The following is a 20,384-nucleotide window of genomic DNA, read 5'->3' as shown; positions in this document are numbered from 1 at the left end:
GCTCCTGCTCCTGCTCCTGCTCCCGCTCCTGCTCCAGCTCCTGCTCCTGCTCCCGCTCCTGCTCCAGCTCCCGCTCCTGCTCCCGCTCCTGCTCCAGCTCCCGCTCCTGCTCCAGCTCCTGCTCCCGCTCCTGCTCCTGCTCCTGCTCCCGCTCCTGCTCCTGCTCCTGCTCCCGCTCCCGCTCCTGCTCCAGCTCCTGCTCCTGCTCCAGCTCCTGCTCCCGCTCCTGCTCCTGCTCCAGCTCCTGCTCCCGCTCCTGCTCCAGCTCCTGCTCCTGCTCCCGCTCCAGCTCCTGCTCCTGCTCCCGCTCCTGCTCCTGCTCCCGCTCCAGCTCCTGCTCCCGCTCCCGCTCCTGCTCCTGCTCCCGCTCCTGCTCCAGCTCCTGCTCCCGCTCCTGCTCCCGCTCCTGCTCCAGCTCCCACTCCCGATCCTGCTCCTCCTCCTGTTCCTGCTCCCGATCCCGCTCCTCCTCCTGTTCCCGATCTCGCTCCTCCTCCTGTTCCTGCTCCCGCTCCCGATCCCACTCCTGCTCCTGCTCCTGCTCCCGCTCCTGCTCCTGCTCCCGCTCCTGCTTCCGCTCCAGCTCCTGCTCCTGCTCCTGCTTCTGCTCCTGCTCCCACTCCAGCTCCTGCTCCTGCTCCTGCTCCTGCTCCCGCTCCAGCTCCCGCTCCCACTCCTGCTCCAGCTCCTGCTCCCGCTCCTGCTCCTGCTCCAGCTCCTGCTCCAGCTCCCGCTCCCGATCCTGCTCCTCCTCCTGTTCCCGATCTCGCTCCTCCTCCTGTTCCTGCTCCCGATCCCGCTCCTCCTCCTGTTCCCGATCTCGCTCCTCCTCCTGTTCCTGCTCCCGCTCCCGATCCCGCTCCTGCTCCTGCTCCTGCTCCCGCTCCTGCTCCTGCTCCCGCTCCTGCTTCCCCTCCTGCTCCTGCTCCCGCTCCTGCTCCTGCTCCTGCTCCCACTCCAGCTCCTGCTCCTGCTCCTGCTCCTGCTCCTGCTCCCGCTCCAGCTCCCGCTCCTGCTCCCACTCCTGCTCCCGCTCCTGCTCCTGCTCCCGCTCCCGCTCCTGCTCCCGCTCCCGCTCCTGCTCCAGCTCCCGCTCCTGCTCCTGCTCCAGCTCCAGCTCCCGCTCCCACTCCTGCTTCCGCTCCTGCTCCCGCTCCTGCTCCCGCTCCTGCTCCCGCTCCTGCTTCCGCTCCTGCTCCCGCTCCTGCTCCCGCTCCTGCTCCTGCTCCTGCTCCCGCTCCTGCTTCCGCTCCTGCTCCTGCTCCCGCTCCTGCTCCAGCTCCCGCTCCCGATCCTGCTCCTGCTCCCGCTCCTGCTCCTGCTCCCGCTCCTGCTCCAGCTCCCGCTCCCGATCCTGCTCCTCCTCCTGTTCCCGATCTCGCTCCTCCTCCTGTTCCTGCTCCCGATCCCGCTCCTCCTCCTGTTCCTGCTCCCGCTCCCGATCCCACTCCTGCTCCTGCTCCTGCTCCCGCTCCTGCTCCCGCTCCAGCTCCCACTCCAGCTCCCGCTCCTGCTCCCGCTCCTGCTCCTGCTCCCACTCCTGCTCCCGCTCCTGCTCCTGCTCCCGCTCCCGCTCCTGCTCCCGCTCCTGCTCCCGCTCCAGCTCCCGCTCCCGCTCCCACTCCTGCTCCCGCTCCTGCTCCCGCTCCTGCTCCTCCTTCTGCTCCAGCTCCCGCTCCCACTCCTGCTCCAGCTCCTGCTCCCGCTCCCGATCCCGCTCCTGCTCCTGCTCCCGCTCCTGCTCCCGCTCCCGCTCCTCCTCCCACTCCCGCTCCCACTCCCGCTCCTCCTCCCGCTCCAGCTCCTGCTCCTGCTCCTCCTTCTGCTCCTGCTCCCGCTCTTGCACCTCACAGCACGGGGCGCCCCAAGCGCGCTGTGAGACCCGACATGGCTGCCCTTGTATACAGTTAAAGGGGGCGGGGAGAAAGGGCAGGCGTCATCGTTATTGCCAGCAAATTGATTTTCAGTGTATGTACCACAGCTCTTCCCCCTCTCCCTCCGCAAAAGGCCCAGCGTTTAGGTGTATTAAACGGGGAGGGGGGGAAAAAAAAGGGAAGATTGTTAGTAGCTGTGGCAACAGCAAAATAAACTTTCAACTTAACGACTGCACCGGCTCATATTGAAGGTGGGCTCGCCAAGAGCGGGTAACTTCAGGCCAAGCTTAAAGACGCACCGCAGCTGGAAGCCTCTCTGACTGGCGCTGCGCTTTTTCGTTCCTATCAATCAATCACATTTTATTTTGCATCAAGGTTTTTGGTTTAAAGCCTATTGCATGCAAATTGTTACGATTGCATCAGATATTTTATACCTCTCTCTACTATCTGCGTCAGTCATTCAAACTTAGGTTTCCTTTGGATCAGACCTTCCCTCCGGGGGAGCTTTGCCGTGCGCTGTGCCAGCCTCGGCCCAGGGAAAGGTGCATCGCAGTAAGTACCTGCCAGCGGCTTCCCCGGCCTCGCTGCGCGGGGCGGCCGCGGAGCGGGCCCACGGGCCTGGCTGACGCCCGGCGCCGGGCGCTGGCTCCGCTTGCAGCACTGCAGCGCTGAACTGCCTGTGCAGCTGACCATGGGGACAGTTAAGCATATTCCCGCTCTCCATCTAAACAATGTTGCCATAGATTTATTTTTTTTTGCAGGTTTGAAATTTATAAACCTGTGAAAGCAATGAAGCAGATGATAAAGCGCCTTTTGAGTTAAAATTTTATAAAGGTGACACTAGACAAATAAGCTCCTGATAGCTGTATAGCTACACACGAATATAAAAGTTCATTTTTATAAACAACAGTTTAGGATCAGGCACGATGTTTTCAGCAACTACAAGCAGTGCCCTCTTGCGACGAGCGCCTGACGTGCAGAGTCAAAGCTCCCGGCCGCAGCCGCTCAGCAGGGCTCAGCTCGAGTGCAGGTGAACGTTAATGCCCTTCCTGTAAAACAGCTAAGATGTTCTGAGCATCTTTCCCATGCTTTTAAAAAGTCAAATAACAATATTATTGCAATTGAAAGCCTCAGTTAAAAAGAAAACAAAAATCTAGTCCCTAAAAATATCTTTTGCAAGTGTTTAATAAGTATTTTTCACTAAGATGACCATTTTAAAAATATGTAAATTGACACCATCCCTTTTACAGACCTAGGTAGGATTTTATTATTATTATACTAAGGGAATGGAAAAAATCCTGACATTTAAAAACAAAAACAATTGATTTTTTTTCCTTTTTTTTTAGATTTAAAAAAGAAAGTATGCAAAGTTGATCTGTTGATCTGCTACATGATAGTTATAGAACCATCACTGAATCTATAGCATGATCCAAGAAGAGGCTGATCATTGATGGTCAATAAATTAGTATACTGAGTTTTTTTTTTTTAAATATACATACATATATACATACACACACACACACACACATAAAGTTTTCCCTATAGGCAAACTACTATTACCTTCATCAGTTTTTCTTCAGGTTTCCATTATAGTATTAGCTATTAATTTGTGAGACATAAGTAGCCTACTACACCTGATCTGGTTTAATACAGCAATTGCTAAGTTTCCCAGAAATATTAAAATTAAGAGACTATTAAAAATATACATATATATAAAGGAAAAACTCTATAAGTACTTCAAACAAGCTAGCTCAACATTATATTCATCATTGCTTCTGCCACCCCCAAAAATCTGAGCCCCCCCCCAAGAAACAGCAATCCATAAGAATGATAATTTTAATTATTAATAGCGAGCACATGGTACATTCCTTTCCAGCAGCAGCTCACTTCTCTCTAACATTATTGAAAAGAAAGGAAAAAAAAAAAAAAAGAGGCTAGTCCAGGCAACCTGATACAATTGTTTCACTAACCAACTCTTTGAGAGAGCAGCTGTAAGTTTAAGAAACTATTGGTGCACAAAACATGGGATGTTTATTTAGCAAAATAGCAAGAGCACAGCAAAACATGCTTTTTTTACAATGGCAAAAATACACTCAGCCTTCAAGGCTGCCTTTTACATCAACTCAGTTCTGAAACCATAAAATTCTCATTTGCAGCATGTTGAGCCTTAACATTATATTAAACAGGCTATCATTAGGGACATGGTTACCAAGTTCATCTACTCAGCAGAGTATAAAGTGCACAAGAAAAATAAGTGCATTGACATGAACCAAACAGTTAAGATTACGAGTAATTCCTGTTACAGACAGTACTTGCTTAAATTGGAATTCTCTCAGCCTATTTACTAAAACACAGTACTGTTTTCAAGCGCACAGAATCAGTATCACAGCTATGTTAGAAAGACCGTAACTGAACACAGGTATTTTTTTTCCTCCAGTCATCTGCCACACCAAGAGATGGCAGCATCCTCACGCAGCCTACACCATCCTGCACAAGGTGCAAGGCAGCTCCTTTAATTACTACCTTTTCTCTTTATCCCCTAGGGTCAAAATAGTAAGCACTGCAGTGATTTGTTCAGTTTTCTATTGACTTTGCCCCTCCATGTCTATCCTTGATTAGTGGAGTGTGGGCTGAGAGTTAAGTATAGGGGTTCAGTTTTTCTCCCTGATTATAAAAAGGTACTTTACATTTTTGCAGGCTGTCAGGAACTGTATTTTCTTGGTTTCCCTACTCATAGGTTAAGGCCATCGTTAGCACTGTGTAAGAGCCGAACACTGAAGTAATCATCTAAAGGCTATTAATTTACGGTTACATCTACCATTAAAAAAAAAAAAAGCCAAAGAACTGAGGAGACAGGTTCCCAAATGCACTGAACACAGAGGCTGGGTGCTTAGTCACTGGACTCTTTGGGCATTACATTTAAGAGCAGTGGATGCGTTACAATGCTGGTTGTTTCTTCAAAAACAGCTTATTTAATTCCCCTGCAATATATTCTGAAGTCTAAAGAGTTTATATTATTCTTGTATTTAACTTATTTGACAAGTTTCCTGTCACAGTGAAATAGTTTTTTGCCTGCACAAGCTTTTCTAAGAAAGGAAACCAGAAGTAGGGTTAGTTTCCATAGCGTTTTGTGTACGTTGTCAATCTCAGATCCGATGCAGAAGCACACCATAGAGCAATACATAGAAGCCCTTTGGATTAAAAGGAAAAAAAGACTCACTTGGCAAAACCTAACATTTTTCACCCTATATAATATACCCCTAACAATAGACTAATCATATAACCATATGCTGTTTGCAAAACTATGTTCTGTTTTGCAGTAATATAAAGTAGTACAAAATGCAGGTAGTATTTTATTGCCTGCATTTCCAAACACAGTATTAGTCACTAAAAAGTGTGTGCAATAATACATTTAAATTTCTTCAGTCTTTTTTTCCCCGTGTGCAAGTTCTCCATGTATACCACAGCAAGAGTTCAAATATCTTCTTTTCCCTTTTGAATCAAAGGCCAAAGGATTGGAGGCAAGGAGCCAAACAGGCCATTTATATCTATGCACTATAATTCACTTCTGCTAATGGAATATGCATTCCAAAAAACCAGGGTCATCAGATATTTACAGTTGTGGAAGAGAGCAGATTATATTTTGCTGTAGGATTATTCACTTAGAAAACTTAAAAATGGTTGCAAGCCCAACTCTCCCCCTCTGGTCATTTCAGAGAGCTAGTCTCTGAGCTGATCTGAGAACAGGCAAGAGTACACCTATAACTTAAGGTGATACGTGTGAAACTGTGGGGAAAAGAGGGTACAAGAGCTGAAGACAGCCCATACAAAAGTTAATGCATAGCAAAAACTAGACAAATAAATCTAGGAGGAAGAAAGAAAAAGTCCAGACATTCAGAGTTGGTCTTGTTTTTACACAGGTTTGTGCTCATTCATTTTTGTAAAGCCTTTAAGCTTGCTTCCTATTCGTAAGAGGCCAGTACTTTCAACTACTGTATGAGAGTCACAATGGGGCTAGAGGGATAAAGGTATTGAACAAGGTAACGTTGTAGGTAATGAGTTCGGAGCTTATTTGAATTATTCTTGCCTTTCTCGCAAAGCCCCTTTTTAAGTAAAGCAAACAGGCAAAACTTCACTTATAATAAGCAAAGGCTGTGGCCAGACTTCCTCTTCAACATACAGACAAGAGGATGGGTTACCATACTGTCTGCTCAGGTTATAAAAGTGTTCGCTAGCCCACTTAAATGAATACAAGCTGGCCTAGCCAAGACATACTCTTTACAGATATCTAAGCACTCGTTACAGATCAGTCTTCCATGGCATCTCTGTCAGACCTGAGCATCCATCCAGCTTCCATCCTAGAGCAGGACGGCACATAGCCAAGGGGCAGTAACTCCCTCCACTGACACAGACGTTTACAGAATCCATTACCTAAAGGCTTTCTGAAATTTGTCAATAAAGGAGTTGAGTTCTAAGTTGTAGTGAAACTAAAGAATCAGAAGTTTTACTGAGGAGCACAGACTATATAAATAAGAAAAGGGAACATGGCAGCCAGGCAACTATTATAGAGGCAAAGCAACAGTGATACTTTTAAAAAACTTCCTTGCTCTTGACAGTGAAAATTTAAGTGCACACTTCATCCAGCAGCCAAGGGAAGAGACTAGTTCTCTCAGTACAGCTTTGCTGTCTTAGAGCTGACAGGCTTAGTTCTTCAAGTATAATTTCCAAATCTTGCTCTACACTGCAAGAGTACACTCCAAAGAAGTATTTTAGGTTTTTCAAGAACTATGAAGTAACCACATTTTCTGCAATGCAGGATCAGTCTCCATTGTCTTTAAAACAGCAGATCACAGTGGGTTTTCCTGTGTTATATTTTCTGGCCTTTCTTTCTACAGACTTGATCCAAAAGAAGAAGCATTTTAGAGTTGAAAATGTACAGCTCATATATATATATATATATATATATGCAATTCATAGCTTATCTGTACAACCAGATTTTACTGGCTGCATATATATGTATGCTGCATGTTTGCTAGTCAGTATAGACAGAAGTAGTTAAAAAGCAACTAAAACCGCATTTCACTGCAAACTGGAACCAGTAGACTTCCAAGTGTAATATTTTACATTGATAGAGGTGGTATAGCTTTTCTAGTTAGTTCTTACTAGCTACTTGGTATCCAGCAAAATTCTGAACTACTTTCGTTTCCAGTTTCATCCTTCCAGGCAAAGGTTTTGAATATTCATTAATAAGCCCAAAAATGAGGGGAACGTGTAATACATCTGTGTATTTTTTTTTTCCAGGAGGTAGCTTAACATACTGTAGAAAAGTCAGCTTTGCCTCAGGGAACATTACTGAAGTGGACTCTAATCTTTACTAAAACAATCTATATTTTGTTGTTTTGTCCTCCAATCATCTGTATCTATTTGCCGTTCTGTTCCAGTCTGCTTTGCTTCTTTAAAAATAGACAATTAGAAAGAGACATCTGTTAACTTGCATTTCTAATTTTATGTTTCAACAATTATGCTTCCCCTTCAATACCCTCTTCTCTTCTTTTTCCCCTCCAAAAATCCTAACTAAACAGACACCAAATCTGTGTGCTTGATTTTCACAAGAAAAGAATTCAGATCTTTAAATGGATATTAGTTTTAAAAGATGTGAATGCGTGAACTAAAAAGAATGTAGATGTGCTGAAAGAACAAATATGCAAGGAATAATTTAAAATGTGCTCTGCTAAAGCAGAAGTTCTTCTCTCCTGAAGGCAGTTAATCTAGGGTGCTAAAAGGATTGAGGGTGGGACAGTGATGGTGGGGCACAAGTGTTGGAAGGGGGACCACAAGAGATTCATCATCCTTGGTCCACAGGAATAAACCAAGTGAGAACATGGTATCTTTACATTCTCAAAGGACTAAGGAGGTTTCTCCTGATACAATTCCACTTCTAATTTTCAAAAAAGTCTGTATATAATCAATGCACTTAAAGCTTTAAGTTTTAGTAACTTCATTTAGACTTTGTTTATAAAACAAACACACACAAGCACACTTCCTAGAGTGCAATATGCTTAAATACTTCAATGACAGAACTCTACGTGTAGTTTTTGGAATAGTAATCCTTTCGTTCGAGTCAACTTCTTCCTTGTCATCGCATCCATTGCCAGCAACGGCTGCATTACAATTAACCAAGGAGTGCAGCAAATGCAACAGGAGAAATCTCTGTACTCTTCCTTCAGTTTTCCAGAGAACATTGTTCATTTGTATAAACTCATGGTTGGACTCTGATACATGCACATATAAGCATCACAAAGTAGTCTTCGTGCACAGCCTTGAATTTTTCTGGAATCCAGTGAATGCAGTTCCTCTAGAGACATCTTTAGGTATTCACCAACTTCTGGACATGGGGTAACTTGTGGAATGTTAAAACCATTCTGACCTCCTTTTATACACAAGAGAAGAAAAAGAGAAGCAGATTAGAATAGCACGTACATATATTTACTCTTCATATTGTACAGCATCACCACTTCTTGAAAATGCCATCTGAAAAACTTGCACCTGTCATTCTGCACTACTGCTGGGTAAATTTGTGAAAACCAACATTCAACAAAAACTGCAGTTGCCATCAGAGTATCTTGCAGTGTCTAAAAAAATTCAAACCAGTTAGGTCTGACATTAGACTTAACCTTTAAATAATTACTTCATGATGTATTCTAAAAAGCACAAGGACTTCAAAGTATAAGAAAGTAACATGTCAAGCATAATTATTTGCTTTTCTAAGGAAACACCATTTCTCTGCAATATCCAATTGTGTAAGAAAAAACATTGAAGGTATTTAGCCTCTTATTCAGAAAATTTGCTCTGCAAGCTTGCATATTCTACTAGCTTAAAAAAATTTCACCAAAACAAGAACTTTGTTTTTTTGTTAACAAAAAAACAAAAGTACAACTTTGGGAGAGTGACCTGAATACACACTCCATCTCAAACACCAAACTTTTTAATAAAGTAACAACTGGTAACAGTTGATGATTATTATAGGCCATGAGCAAGTTTAAAAAGAAAAATGGATATCCATGATATTGCTCCCTAGCAAACTTTTTTTTAAGCTTACAGTATCTCGTCAGCTAGAGAAAAATATTTGAGACAAAAATTAACATCAGAAGGAGATATATCCACTATCTCATGAGATCTACATTCTTGAAATCAAGTCGTTTAATAAGCTTATGTCATACACATTTCAAGCACTTCAAAACAAAGCTTGATAGCCTTTTGAATATAGGAAGATAAAGAGAGACCTTAATCCTGTGACAGATTCTCATCCTCAGCAGGAGGCAAGATCCCCCCTGCCCCCCAAGGAGTCACACCACAACAGAAGGGGTCAAGAATTCTACATGCAAACAAGTCACTGCAAGTGACACTTGCATCTATTACTGTTTTTCCTCAGGCGCTAGAATTGAACAATGTCCTTATTTCAACAGTTTGTAATGCAGTAAGAGAATACTTGATTTACTAACATACCTATTATTGTAAGGTAAGTTTCCTACTGCTAACTCTAGACAGATTCAAAGGAGTGGCACTGATTTTTTTTATTTCTTTCTTTTACTCCAAAGACAATGGAGTCATTTAAGCAAAGCTACAGAAATATTTGCATGCTATCTGATAATTTTATACATTCACTTACATGTAGACTGAAAGAAGATTCACGCAGCTCTGTAATTAAAATAAAATCTCTGCCAAACTTGTAAGGTATAGAAGAATGCAAAGAGTACTGCTGGAAAACTTTTGTAGTTACTTCTGTACTTATTGAGGCATTTAATCTAGGCTGAATTCAGCCAGTACAAATTTGGGGCTCCTATGAGACCAATATACTAAGGAAAGGCTAGATCAGATTAGTGTCCCTACATCAAATACTTAAGTGATGTTAATATCCCCAAATTAGTTTAAAAAATAGGCACTGAAGTTTAAAATAATAATACAGGTACAACTTCAAAAGAAAATTAATAAGAGAATAAATTAATAATCTACCATCCCGATCTGCCATGCTGTCAAAGAAAAGCCAGGCGGAGTCATCCCTCCCATATTTAACAAAAGCAACATAGTGGCTTGTTTCTATGCAGAGAACAGCAAACAACTCCATCTTCTGGTATGGGATGCAACCATGTCGCCAGTCCCAGTCTGGCAGATCTTTAGGAAGTGACAATGGATTGAATTTATGACTCTGTCTCTTGGGATGAAGATGAACCTGCAATTGAAGCGATATTTCAGAAGAAGAAAAAACCCACAAGATTATTTGTTTCAGTGGCAGACAATGCTAAAGAGAATAGTACTGTTGAACTGAAGATTAACGGCATTAGAGAAAAAACTGCAACAGCAGCAGCAAACGTTACTTCTGTTTTTTCCTCCCCACCAGCAGAGTTCAATACTGCCCAGAAAAGTCAAATCTAAGGTCAGAAGGGAGGTCAGACTTAATGCAGCAATTTTCTGCTAGGCTCAGGCTTCAAAACAAGCCACAGCTATGAGCGCTTCATGCCATTTACCAAATAGCTCTAAAGTTAAATGGTTGTATGTCATAAACTTATTGATTCAAACAAGGTAGCATGTGTGTTAAATGATGACTTAAAGTAAGCCACTTGGAACAGATTCCAAGCTGCCTGCTATTACTATTTCTCCACTGTATTCAGTGTTGGATATAGCAGTTGCCATGTTTATAGTAAGAAATTGTTGATGAATGCACTGCAGGGTCAAGTGGAAATCATGATTTGTCACTGAAGGCTACACTCTACTTGGCAGAGACAATTATACTAGCATTGGTGAGAAAGTCTTGCTACAACTCTTATATTTTCCTTTTGATTAATCCAGTATACACCATTTAGGTTAAACCCAAGGAGACTAACAAAGACAACTTACTTGGGTGTTGCAGGTTTTGCAGAACTGCTTGATTTTCCCAGCAGAAATATCAGTATCTTCATAACATTCTCTGCACTCATACATAGCAAGTCCTCCACATATACGGCACTGCCTGGGAGCTGCATTTTTAAATAAGGTATTAGTCTTCAGCTTTGAGGACCTTTTTTGTTTAAGGAGAGGAGTATGGAAAGGAGCGCAAATTATTACTTTAAATGCAGGAAAAAAACCTAGATTATAAAAAGCTTGAAACTAGATCACCCAGCAAAGCAGAAATATACCATCACATGACCTAATTTCTCCTCTGTGATAGAATGTGGAATAAAACAAATGGTTTAAATAATGATGAATTGAAAAAAGAAGATAAACATTAAGTTGTATCAACTAGACATAACAAGTAAAATTAGCCTTTTCAAATCAAGTTAATTTTCTCTTATCATACTGGTATAGCTAGCTTAGCCTTTAAGTCTGTCAACACCAGCAAGCAAATAAATAGCATAAACTGGTGAAAAGGCCATGACAGTGTTCCATACCACAGCTTAGATGACAATTATTCTAATTAATTTTAGCAGTTTTATTAACTCTCATCTCAAATTTAAAACCAGGTATTTTTCCTTAGATAACAACTAAGGAATAGGACTAGGCATTAATCAGTTTTGTCCAATACACAATTTCAAGGGCTAGAAATTTAAGTCTGCCAATATAAACAAAGATGACATTTATAGTTGAAAACACTATCACTACATGCTGAAAGTTCACACAATCTCAGTTCTTCTGCTTTAAAATAGTATTTTTTTAAACTAATAAAAAAAAGCTTTGAGGCACGCAACGAAAACTGATGAAACTAATGAAATTGAATCAACACTAAATCCCTGTTAACCAACCTTAGTGCTAACCCTTGCCTTTAAGTTTCTTATCCCCATTTAATGGATAGTTTTGCGCATTTTTAGCAACCCTATGTCTTCAAATAACAAGTATACTTGTATACAAACTCAAATAAAAACATAATCAGGCAAATTGCAATGCTAGACCTTGTACTAACAAACAAAGAAGGTCTAGTTGGACAGGTGAAGGTTGGGGGCAGCCTTGGCTGCAGTGACCGTGAGATGGTGGAGTTCAGGATCCTACAAGGAGGGAGCAGGGCAATAAGTAGGATTGCAACCCTGGACTTCAGGAGAGCTAACTTTGGCCTCTTCAGGGACCTACTTATGAGAATCTCATGGGATAGGGCCCTAGAAGGAAGAGGGGTCCAAGAAAGCTGGTTAATATTCAAGTATCACTTCCTCCAGGCTCAAGAGCAGTGCATCCCTCTGAGGAAGAAGTCGAGCAAAGCAGGCAGGAGACCTGCATGGATGAGCAAGGAACTCCTGGCAAAACTCCAGCAGAAGAAGGAAGTGTACAGAATGTGGAAAAGGGGACAGGCCACTTGGGAGGAATACAGGGACGTTGTCAGAGCGTGCAGGGATGCGACAAGGAAGGCTAAGGCCCAGTTGGAATTAAATCTGGCAAGGGATGTCAAGGACAACAAGAAGGCCTTCTTCAAATACATCAATAGCAAAAGGAAGACTAGGGAAAAGGTGGGCCCGCTGCTGAATGGGGCGGGTGCCCTGGTGACAAAGGATACAGAGAAGGCAGAGTTATTGAATGCTGCCTTTGCTTCAGTCTTCACTGCTAAGGCCAGTCCTGAGGAATTCCAGACCTTGGAGACAAGAGAGGAAGTCTGGAGAAAGGAAGACTCTCCCTTGGTGGAGGAGGATCAGGTTAGAGATCTTTCGTCCAAACTTGACATCCATAAATCCATGGGCCCCGATGGGATGACACCCACGAGTGCTGAGGGAGCTGGCGGATGTTATCGCTAGGCCACTCTCCATCATCTTTGAAAGGTCCTGGAGATCAGGAGAGGTGCCTGAGCACTGGAAGAAAACCAATGTCACGCCAGTCTTCAAAAAGGGCAAGAAGGAGGAGCCAGGAAACTACAGGCCTGTCAGCCTCCCCTCCATCCCTGGAAAGGTGATGGAACAGCTCCTCCTGAAGGTCATCACTAAGCATCTGGAGGACAAGAAGGTGATCCGGAGTAGTCAGCACGGATTCACCAAAGGGAAATCATGCTTGACCAATCTGATAGCCTTCTATGACGGAATGACTGGCAGGGTAGATGAGGGCAGAGCAGTGGATGTTGTCTACCTGGACTTCAGCAAGGCTTTTGACACTGTCTCCCATCACATCCTCCTAGGTAAGCTCAGGAAGTGTGGGCTAGATGAGTGGACGGTGAGGTGGCTTGAGAACTGGCTGGATGGCCGAGCTCAGAGGGTTGTGGTGAATGGCGCAGAGTCAAGTTGGAGGCCTGTGGCTAGTGGTGTCCCCCAGGGGTCAGTCCTGGGTCCAGTCTTGTTCAATGTATTCATCAATGACCTGGAGGAAGGGACAGAGAGCACCCTCAGCAAGTTTGCTGATGATACTAAACTGGGGGGAGAGGCTAACACACCAGAAGACTGTGCTGCCATTCAGAGGGACCTGGACAGGCTGGAGAGGTGGGCGGAGAGGAACTCCCTGAAGTTCAACAAAGGCAAGTGCAAGGTCCTGCACCTAGGCAGGAATAATCCCATGCACCAGTACAGGCTGGGGGTTAGCCTGCGGGAAAGTAGCTCTGCAGAGAAAGACCTGGGAGTGCTGGTAGACAACAAGTTAAACATGAGCCAGCAGTGTGCCCTGGTGGCCAAGAAGGCCAATGGGATCCTGGGGTGCATTAGGCAGAGTGTTGCCAGCAGGTCAAGGGAGGTGATCCTGCCCCTCTCCTCAGCCCTGGGGAGGCCTCCCCTGGAGTACTGTGTCCAGTTCTGGCCTCCCCAGTCCAAGAGAGACATGGCACTCCTGGAGAGAGTCCAGCGGAGGGCTACCAAGATGATTAGAGGGCTGGAGCACCTCTCCTATGAAGAAAGACTGCAAGAGCTGGGCCTGTTCAGCCTGGAGAAGAGAAGATTGAGAGGCGATCTCATCAACGTGTACAAGTATCTGAAGGGGGAGTGTCAAGAGGATGAGGCCAGTCTCTTCTCCGTGGTGCCCAGCAACAGGACAAGAGGCAATGGGCAGAAACTGAACCACAGGAAGTTCCATCTGAACCTGAGAAAAAACTTCTTCACAGTGAGGGTGACAGAGCATTGGAACAGGTTGCCCAGAGAGGTAGTGGAGTCTCCTTCGCTGGAGATATTCAAAAGCCGTCTGGATGTGATCCTGGGCAATATGCTCTAGGTGACCCTGCTTGAGCAGGGAGGTTGGACTAGATGATCTCCAGAGGTCCCTTCCAACCTAAACGATTCTGTGAAATTACATTGTATACATTCTTCTGGATTACAGCTTTTAATTTACATGAGAAAGAAAGGGACATTTACTGGTTAGAATAATCCCTCCTCAGTTTGAGTCTCTCATTTAGCAGCACTACTAGTTAAACGTGAAAGAACACACAGCAGTACTTACTTTCATTGTGCAAGTCACTTTCAGCAACTTATTTTCATTATACATTGCATTGTTATACTTACTATCTTCAAGTAAATCTGTTATATTTAATTCCAGAGAAGGAAAAATTTTGTTGAACATTTTGAAGTCTTTTCCAAATCGAGGCATCTGGATAATCAGGCAAGAAGGTGCCTACGTAAAATGCCAAAATATAATTTAATGAGATGGATAGTTAAAGTTAGAGACTCACAGGTAATGCCATGACCACCTTCATGTTACTTAGACTTTGCGGCCTACTGACTTTAAAATTAATGAGATAGTAAGCAAAATAAATTTAGATGTTTGAAACTATAATTGAAAAAACCCAGAAAACTAGCATCCAATTCATTGCCAAATGCAATCAAGTCCAGTCACGCACAAGCACGATACTGAAAACTGTGCTACCTCCCACGAGAGGGAGAGAGAGAGGTGGTCTTTCCTTTGCACAGCTTTTATATGAAGAGGACTCAAAATATTAGTGCTCAGTAAAGCAGTAATTCACAAAACAGGATGACTTGCTGGCTATAACTAAAATTTTCTTTTAGTAATACTGGCTAAACAGACAAAATTAATTTAGCTCAGGAGGATACACATCATTAAGCCAACCTTAAAATATTTTTACAGTTTAGGCAACCTGTACCACTGACCTAGTACTTCCATCACCAACATGTCTGCATTTTCTCTTCGCACCAAATCCCATTTTCATCCCACTACCAAATGGGTAAAAATCTAGGTATCATCATTTCTAGAATTAAGCTGTAAGATATAAGGCAACAGCTGTCACCAACCTCTGCAAACTTCAAGTTGCTGTTAATGAAAGACCATTCTAGTAACTGCTGAATTGTTGGGACTCCAACTTTCTCATTTTTGTCCATGAAAATTTGATAGAAGTAACAGTCTTGTACTTTCTGACCTGCTGATCTAAAAACAAATTAAAAATTCAAATTCTGAAAGTCTGCTGTTAACAGCTGTATTTTATTAGGCAAATAGTATTATCTACCAGAAAACCTACTATATATCCTCTACACCCTACATACTATCCTCTCCTCTACTTTGAAATATACTAAGCTTAAAAAAAAAAAAGGCATCAACAAGAGAAATCCTCAGATGACAGACAATGAAGCATTTAAGCGTGGACTGATTTTAGAAGAGCTTATTTAAAAAACAGGGAAGTATCACAGTATGTTTTAAAGACATACGCCTATGCATTACTGAATTACCAAATCAAAATACTTTCTAAGCATATGCATCAAGAACTCCAACACGCTAAGGCAGCTTTCATTGAAAAGATAAGTAAGAGCTTCAGTAGTAAAACATCAAAATGAACTAGAGTAGATCTCCTTAGCATGTTCACAATATTCCCCAAAAGGGGTTTAAAATTTTTCATTAAACAGTGACTCTTTTGTTTTAATTAGGGAGATATTTACACTGTATTCACCTACAGTGGAGGTCTCACCATAGATGGTGAGTGTTGCTAGGCTTGCTATACATAGTTAACAGAGCTCTCTGAAAGGATAATCCAACCCTAACTTAAGAAACTTTCCGCACCTACATAAACATCAAGATGGCCTAGTATATTAATTGCCCATATGATCCAAACCACTCACAATGGCTAAATTTCCTCATCCTTGAATAAATATATTAGTGTTATTTGGACAAGGAGAAGGGCACAGAAAATTTTAAGTTATCATTTTAAGTTCTGAAGTTAGATGTTGCAGAACAGAGTCAAAACAAAGTACTGATGTTTTCAGATAATATTTCTATTATGTGAACATAAATCTGAGATATTTGGGAAGAAAGCTTTAGGTAAATAATTCAGCCCATTCTGGAGGGACAAAGGGTAGAAGTCTGTGCTCATACTGAAGGATTTTTCTATCACAGAGAAAAAGCATATAGGAGCAACTGGCCTCCAATGCCAAAAGAAAAGTTAGGTAGGATCCGTTTCATCACAGTGCCAAAGTTTCCTCCTGATTAAGTCATATCCTTCCTGGGAACTTACACTGTCATTAAGTTTGCTTTAAATGATAACCTCTTCCCATCTCACCAAGCATTTAAGCAGCATTGCTTCTTACAGCTCTCACTGAAGCTGAGAGGATTCTTGAAGTATGATGCACAAAGCTGATAAACTATTAATTTTTAGCCTTCTATCCACACAGCTATTACAGGGAAAAAAAAGCAGACTTCCGAATTACACTCAAAGAGCTATACACATGCACAGTAGAATGTGCATCAAAATATACACCAACGTAAGTGCTAAAAGCAGAATGAAGGAACAAAGGCCTAGGAGGCCAAGCTTGGCAAAACGGGGATTAAAAGCATCTGGAAGATGATGCTGAAAGCGACAAGTGAAACAGCAGGTATATTTTATTGCTTTTACTTCACTCCTTTTAACAGGTGCTGCCGAGACAGAAATCACAGTTAACTACCTAAAACTAGAAGTGTATTCTCACATGAAGACAACAGTGGCCCAGTTGTTTTCACTTGGGGGGGTAGGGGGGGGCAATTACCACTGTTTTTTCAGCTCATTGCAGTTCATAGAACTGGAGTGATGAAGTAACAACTGTGAGTATCATGATATGGAAAGTTATTTTCTAAAAAAAAAAAAAAAACCAAAAACAAAAAAAACACACACACACCCCACACACTTTCCTATATAGGCTCAGTTATATGCTTGAAATGGTTGGGGTTTGTTTTTATGAAATTAGCACTGGACAAGAAATACAGACATCTGTCTAGGCAAAGATGGGAATAGAGTTCTCCATTCATTATATGCCTTGATCTCTTTACCCCTTCAAACTTTTTCAAAATTTCCCTACAGAAATACCACAGATGATAGCCACTGTAGTCCTAAATTACATCTACACAGCAGACTACAGTACTATGCACAGGTGCTAATGCTGAGCGCTGCTTACAGTGTCCAAGCTCCCCTACCTCTACACAGCACAACAGTTAGCAAACACTTTGCACACCCTTACAACCACATATGATACAATTTTTATGATGAGGAAAGGACTAAAAAGCTATTGGGAAATCACTTGCAACATTGCTGCTGTCATTGAATGTGTCAGGATCATGGGCAGAGCAGGTGCTAGCGAGCAGACCAGCAGCAGCGAGCAACAAGCCCCACCTCGTACAGCTCTGTTACGGGAGTTTAAGGGGTTGAACATTTTGTAGTACTACAGCCAGAACAAAGGCGTAAACAAACACCAGTATTGCTTATTTTTGAGAAAGCTCTGCAGTTTGTCCCAAAATAAATAGCTATAAACTGTAGGCCACAATGAAAAGTGCTGTAGGGTCCTCTTACACTAGCCCCTCTCCTGCATAGCTAATAGGGAAGAACTAAGGCTCTCATGTAGACAGCGTTAAGGCAGGGGATCTTTGTCCAGTCCTCGCGGCCATTTTCATGAGCTTTCACAACAGACAACTGGCAGGGCAAAACCACCAACAGTAAGCAAAATTATCAGGTTTGTCAATATAACTTTACTACACCAAATCTTATTAGCAATATGAATCACAAGTCAAAGGTTCTCTAAGGGCTGTCTCAACATGGAAGGTAGCAGCCCCTTCCTCCCCATCAGCCCCTACAGATAGATAAATTCACTTTCAAGTTTAACAACAACAAAAAAATCACCTTATCTTCAACAAGGGCTCAACTCTTAGAATATGGTGAAACAAAATATTCAAAAATTCTTCTGGATCTAGGAAAAAATAAAAGTCTTGTTAGCATGTAAAAACAGTCTTCAATACTGATTTGTCATCAACTTCAATACTGATTTGTCATCAAAATAAAAATTTGTCATTTTAAGTTTTATTTTAAACAGGAAAAATAAAAGATTTATTTTTACAGCTTCAGTAGCACTGTAAGGTTATGACAAGCAATGAATGCTTTCATGATACAAACCTCCATTTACTCTTTTCGCATCAAATATCCCTAATAAAAGATACTAGCTTAACTGGGTAACAAGGCTTTCCGGCAAAGGCTAAAAAGATGTTCTGTATTTCAGATGAATCACTTGGCACCACATATTTTTTCCAGAAGGAAGAGCATTCAAAACAAAACAGTAAAATTGCAGAGAAGTGAGAAGTAGTAACAGTAGCACTTAACAGGAAAATATGCTGTACTACAAAATTCAGCTAAACTAGAGACTGAGTTCTCTGGTCAAGAACGCAGCAAAGATTAGCTCTCCAGAGGTCTATTCTCCCCTAACACTGAGGGTTTTCTGGCATATTTCTTTGTGCTGCTAACTGCAATAAATATTGGTTTCTAACATCTAGCATTTACAAAGAACCTAGTGTTCTCCAAGTCAAAAAAGAAACAGCTACATAATATAATAATTAATCATATGCAGCAAAAGATCAAAAGGTTGGGATTTAATTTTTCTAACATGACTTACACTTACTTATTTCTTAAAAAACTGCATAGCCATTGTGATGGTGAAACGTGGTGGTGGAAAGTTCATTCCCCAGAGAACGAACTGACATTCTGAAAGAGGACAGAGTCCTCGACTTTATCAGAGCCTTCATTTCTGAAAAGAAGCCTTAGATCTCCCCTAACTACTAGAAGGGAGTTTCTCTTTTCCAAGATTGTGAAAGGCTGTCACTACAGAAACTGTTAGGCTAGGGTTCCTCCCACACCTAAGGGAGTAGAAAAAAAAGCTTTTTACTACCTAGTGTTCACTCAAGTCTCTGGCAGGGAGATTATTGCTACAAAGAAATATTTGCGCCTTTTTTATATTGGAATAATATAGCAAGGTATTTAAGTTCCTTCTTAGTACAATTCTTACAAATCTCAAAGACAGGAAAACTTCCTAGTTACCTTTTTCTTCTGAAGTGAATCCTGATGCAGCCTCAACTTTTTCAAGTATTTTCCTCAGTTTCATTATTTTTGTAGCACAGACATATCCATATCTAAAATAAATGGTTTAATAAGCTATTTACTAGTTACTAATCAAGTCAGAGGAGCAGGAAAACAAACGAACAAACAAAGTCTTAATCAAATGTTGAAAGAGGCTCGTAGATCCTTCTTTCACTGAGAACAGAAGCTATTGACCCCTTGTATTCAACCTGATCTGTGGTTTTCTAAGTGCACCACAAATTAGAGTGTAGTGCTCAGTCTTCTTGCAAAAATTTCAAGAGTTTTTTAAAAAACATTAAGTTACTAGGAGGAAAACTATTTTCTGATTGGTCAGCTACACAATTACTGATTTTCACATTGTTTTCACACAAGCACGCGCTGCTTAATGTATCATTTTCAGAATGACACATATAATAGAACTGCAGAAGTCATTAGAAAGTCAACATTGGAGAAAGAGATACAGAACTCTATTGCTGACCTGAGAAGCTGTAGCTTTAAGCATTCAATCTTTTCCTCTAAAACTTTACAGAAAGGGCAGAGGAAGTTTTAAACACGGCAGAAAGGTAGGAAAAATAAGACTTTGTCCTCTCAGCCACTTGAGATTTCTGCTACTCAGTGTATCCTACTATCTATATCACAGAAACTTGGAACACAGCAGGCAACGTACATACATTCTTATGAAGGGTTCAGAAGCCAGCATTTATTCCAAGACTTAAAAGAGAAAGCTGATAATAAACTGCTCATTGACAGCCCAATTTCTGAACTGTGTTAACTGCAAGTTTAAAAAATAAGCTGAAGACAAATAACGTAATACATATTTTTGCCTTTGTCCACTGTGCCTACAAATATAAAGTTCATATTGAATTTAATAAAAATGTTTTGGCCACTTGCATTTCCTATGCAAAGATTAGTGAAAGTTTATTTAAAAATCCTTCCAAATCTAATGAACTATCCAACTCCAAATCTAATGAAGAGCACAAACACTTTTCTTTTCAAGAACATTAAAAGCGTACTTCTTCACAACATTCATATTTACATCACAACTTGTATTTATCAATGTTTTTGTACTCATATCTATATAGATTTTACAATAGCTTCATGCTGATTCCATTCACAAACAAACACTAATAAAAATATTTAAACATTAAAAATGAATTAAACATTAAAAATGAAACATTAAAAATGAATAATTACATTGCGTTTACCATTAAGAACAAATGAAAATACTTCATAAAATTAACAGTCAAACAGCAGTAGCTAGGGAAATTTCA

At 41.8% G+C, this 20,384-nt stretch overlaps 1 protein-coding gene across 5 annotated transcripts in view; it reads right to left on the bottom strand.

Moving 5' to 3' along the window:
• Positions 1-3,886: 3,886 nt before the first annotated feature.
• CYLD (CYLD lysine 63 deubiquitinase) overlaps positions 3,887-20,384 on the bottom strand; it is a 32,154-nt gene continuing 15,656 nt past the window's right edge. For all 5 annotated transcript variants that reach the window (XM_068955690.1, XM_068955686.1, XM_068955685.1 and 2 more), the window contains exons 11-17: positions 19,075-19,166; positions 17,890-17,956; positions 15,047-15,179; positions 14,303-14,411; positions 10,770-10,888; positions 9,888-10,104; positions 3,887-8,304 (exon numbers count right to left, since the gene is read on the bottom strand). In XM_068955690.1, the coding sequence (XP_068811791.1) occupies positions 8,120-8,304; positions 9,888-10,104; positions 10,770-10,888; positions 14,303-14,411; positions 15,047-15,179; positions 17,890-17,956; positions 19,075-19,166 (922 nt within the window). In that variant the 3' untranslated portion in view covers positions 3,887-8,119. The remainder of the gene's footprint in view (positions 8,305-9,887; positions 10,105-10,769; positions 10,889-14,302; positions 14,412-15,046; positions 15,180-17,889; positions 17,957-19,074; positions 19,167-20,384) is intronic.

This window comes from Struthio camelus, chromosome 10 (assembly GCF_040807025.1).
Source record: "Struthio camelus isolate bStrCam1 chromosome 10, bStrCam1.hap1, whole genome shotgun sequence".
Lineage (NCBI taxonomy): Eukaryota > Metazoa > Chordata > Aves > Struthioniformes > Struthionidae > Struthio > Struthio camelus.
This window is presented reverse-complemented; position numbering and strand designations above follow the sequence as displayed.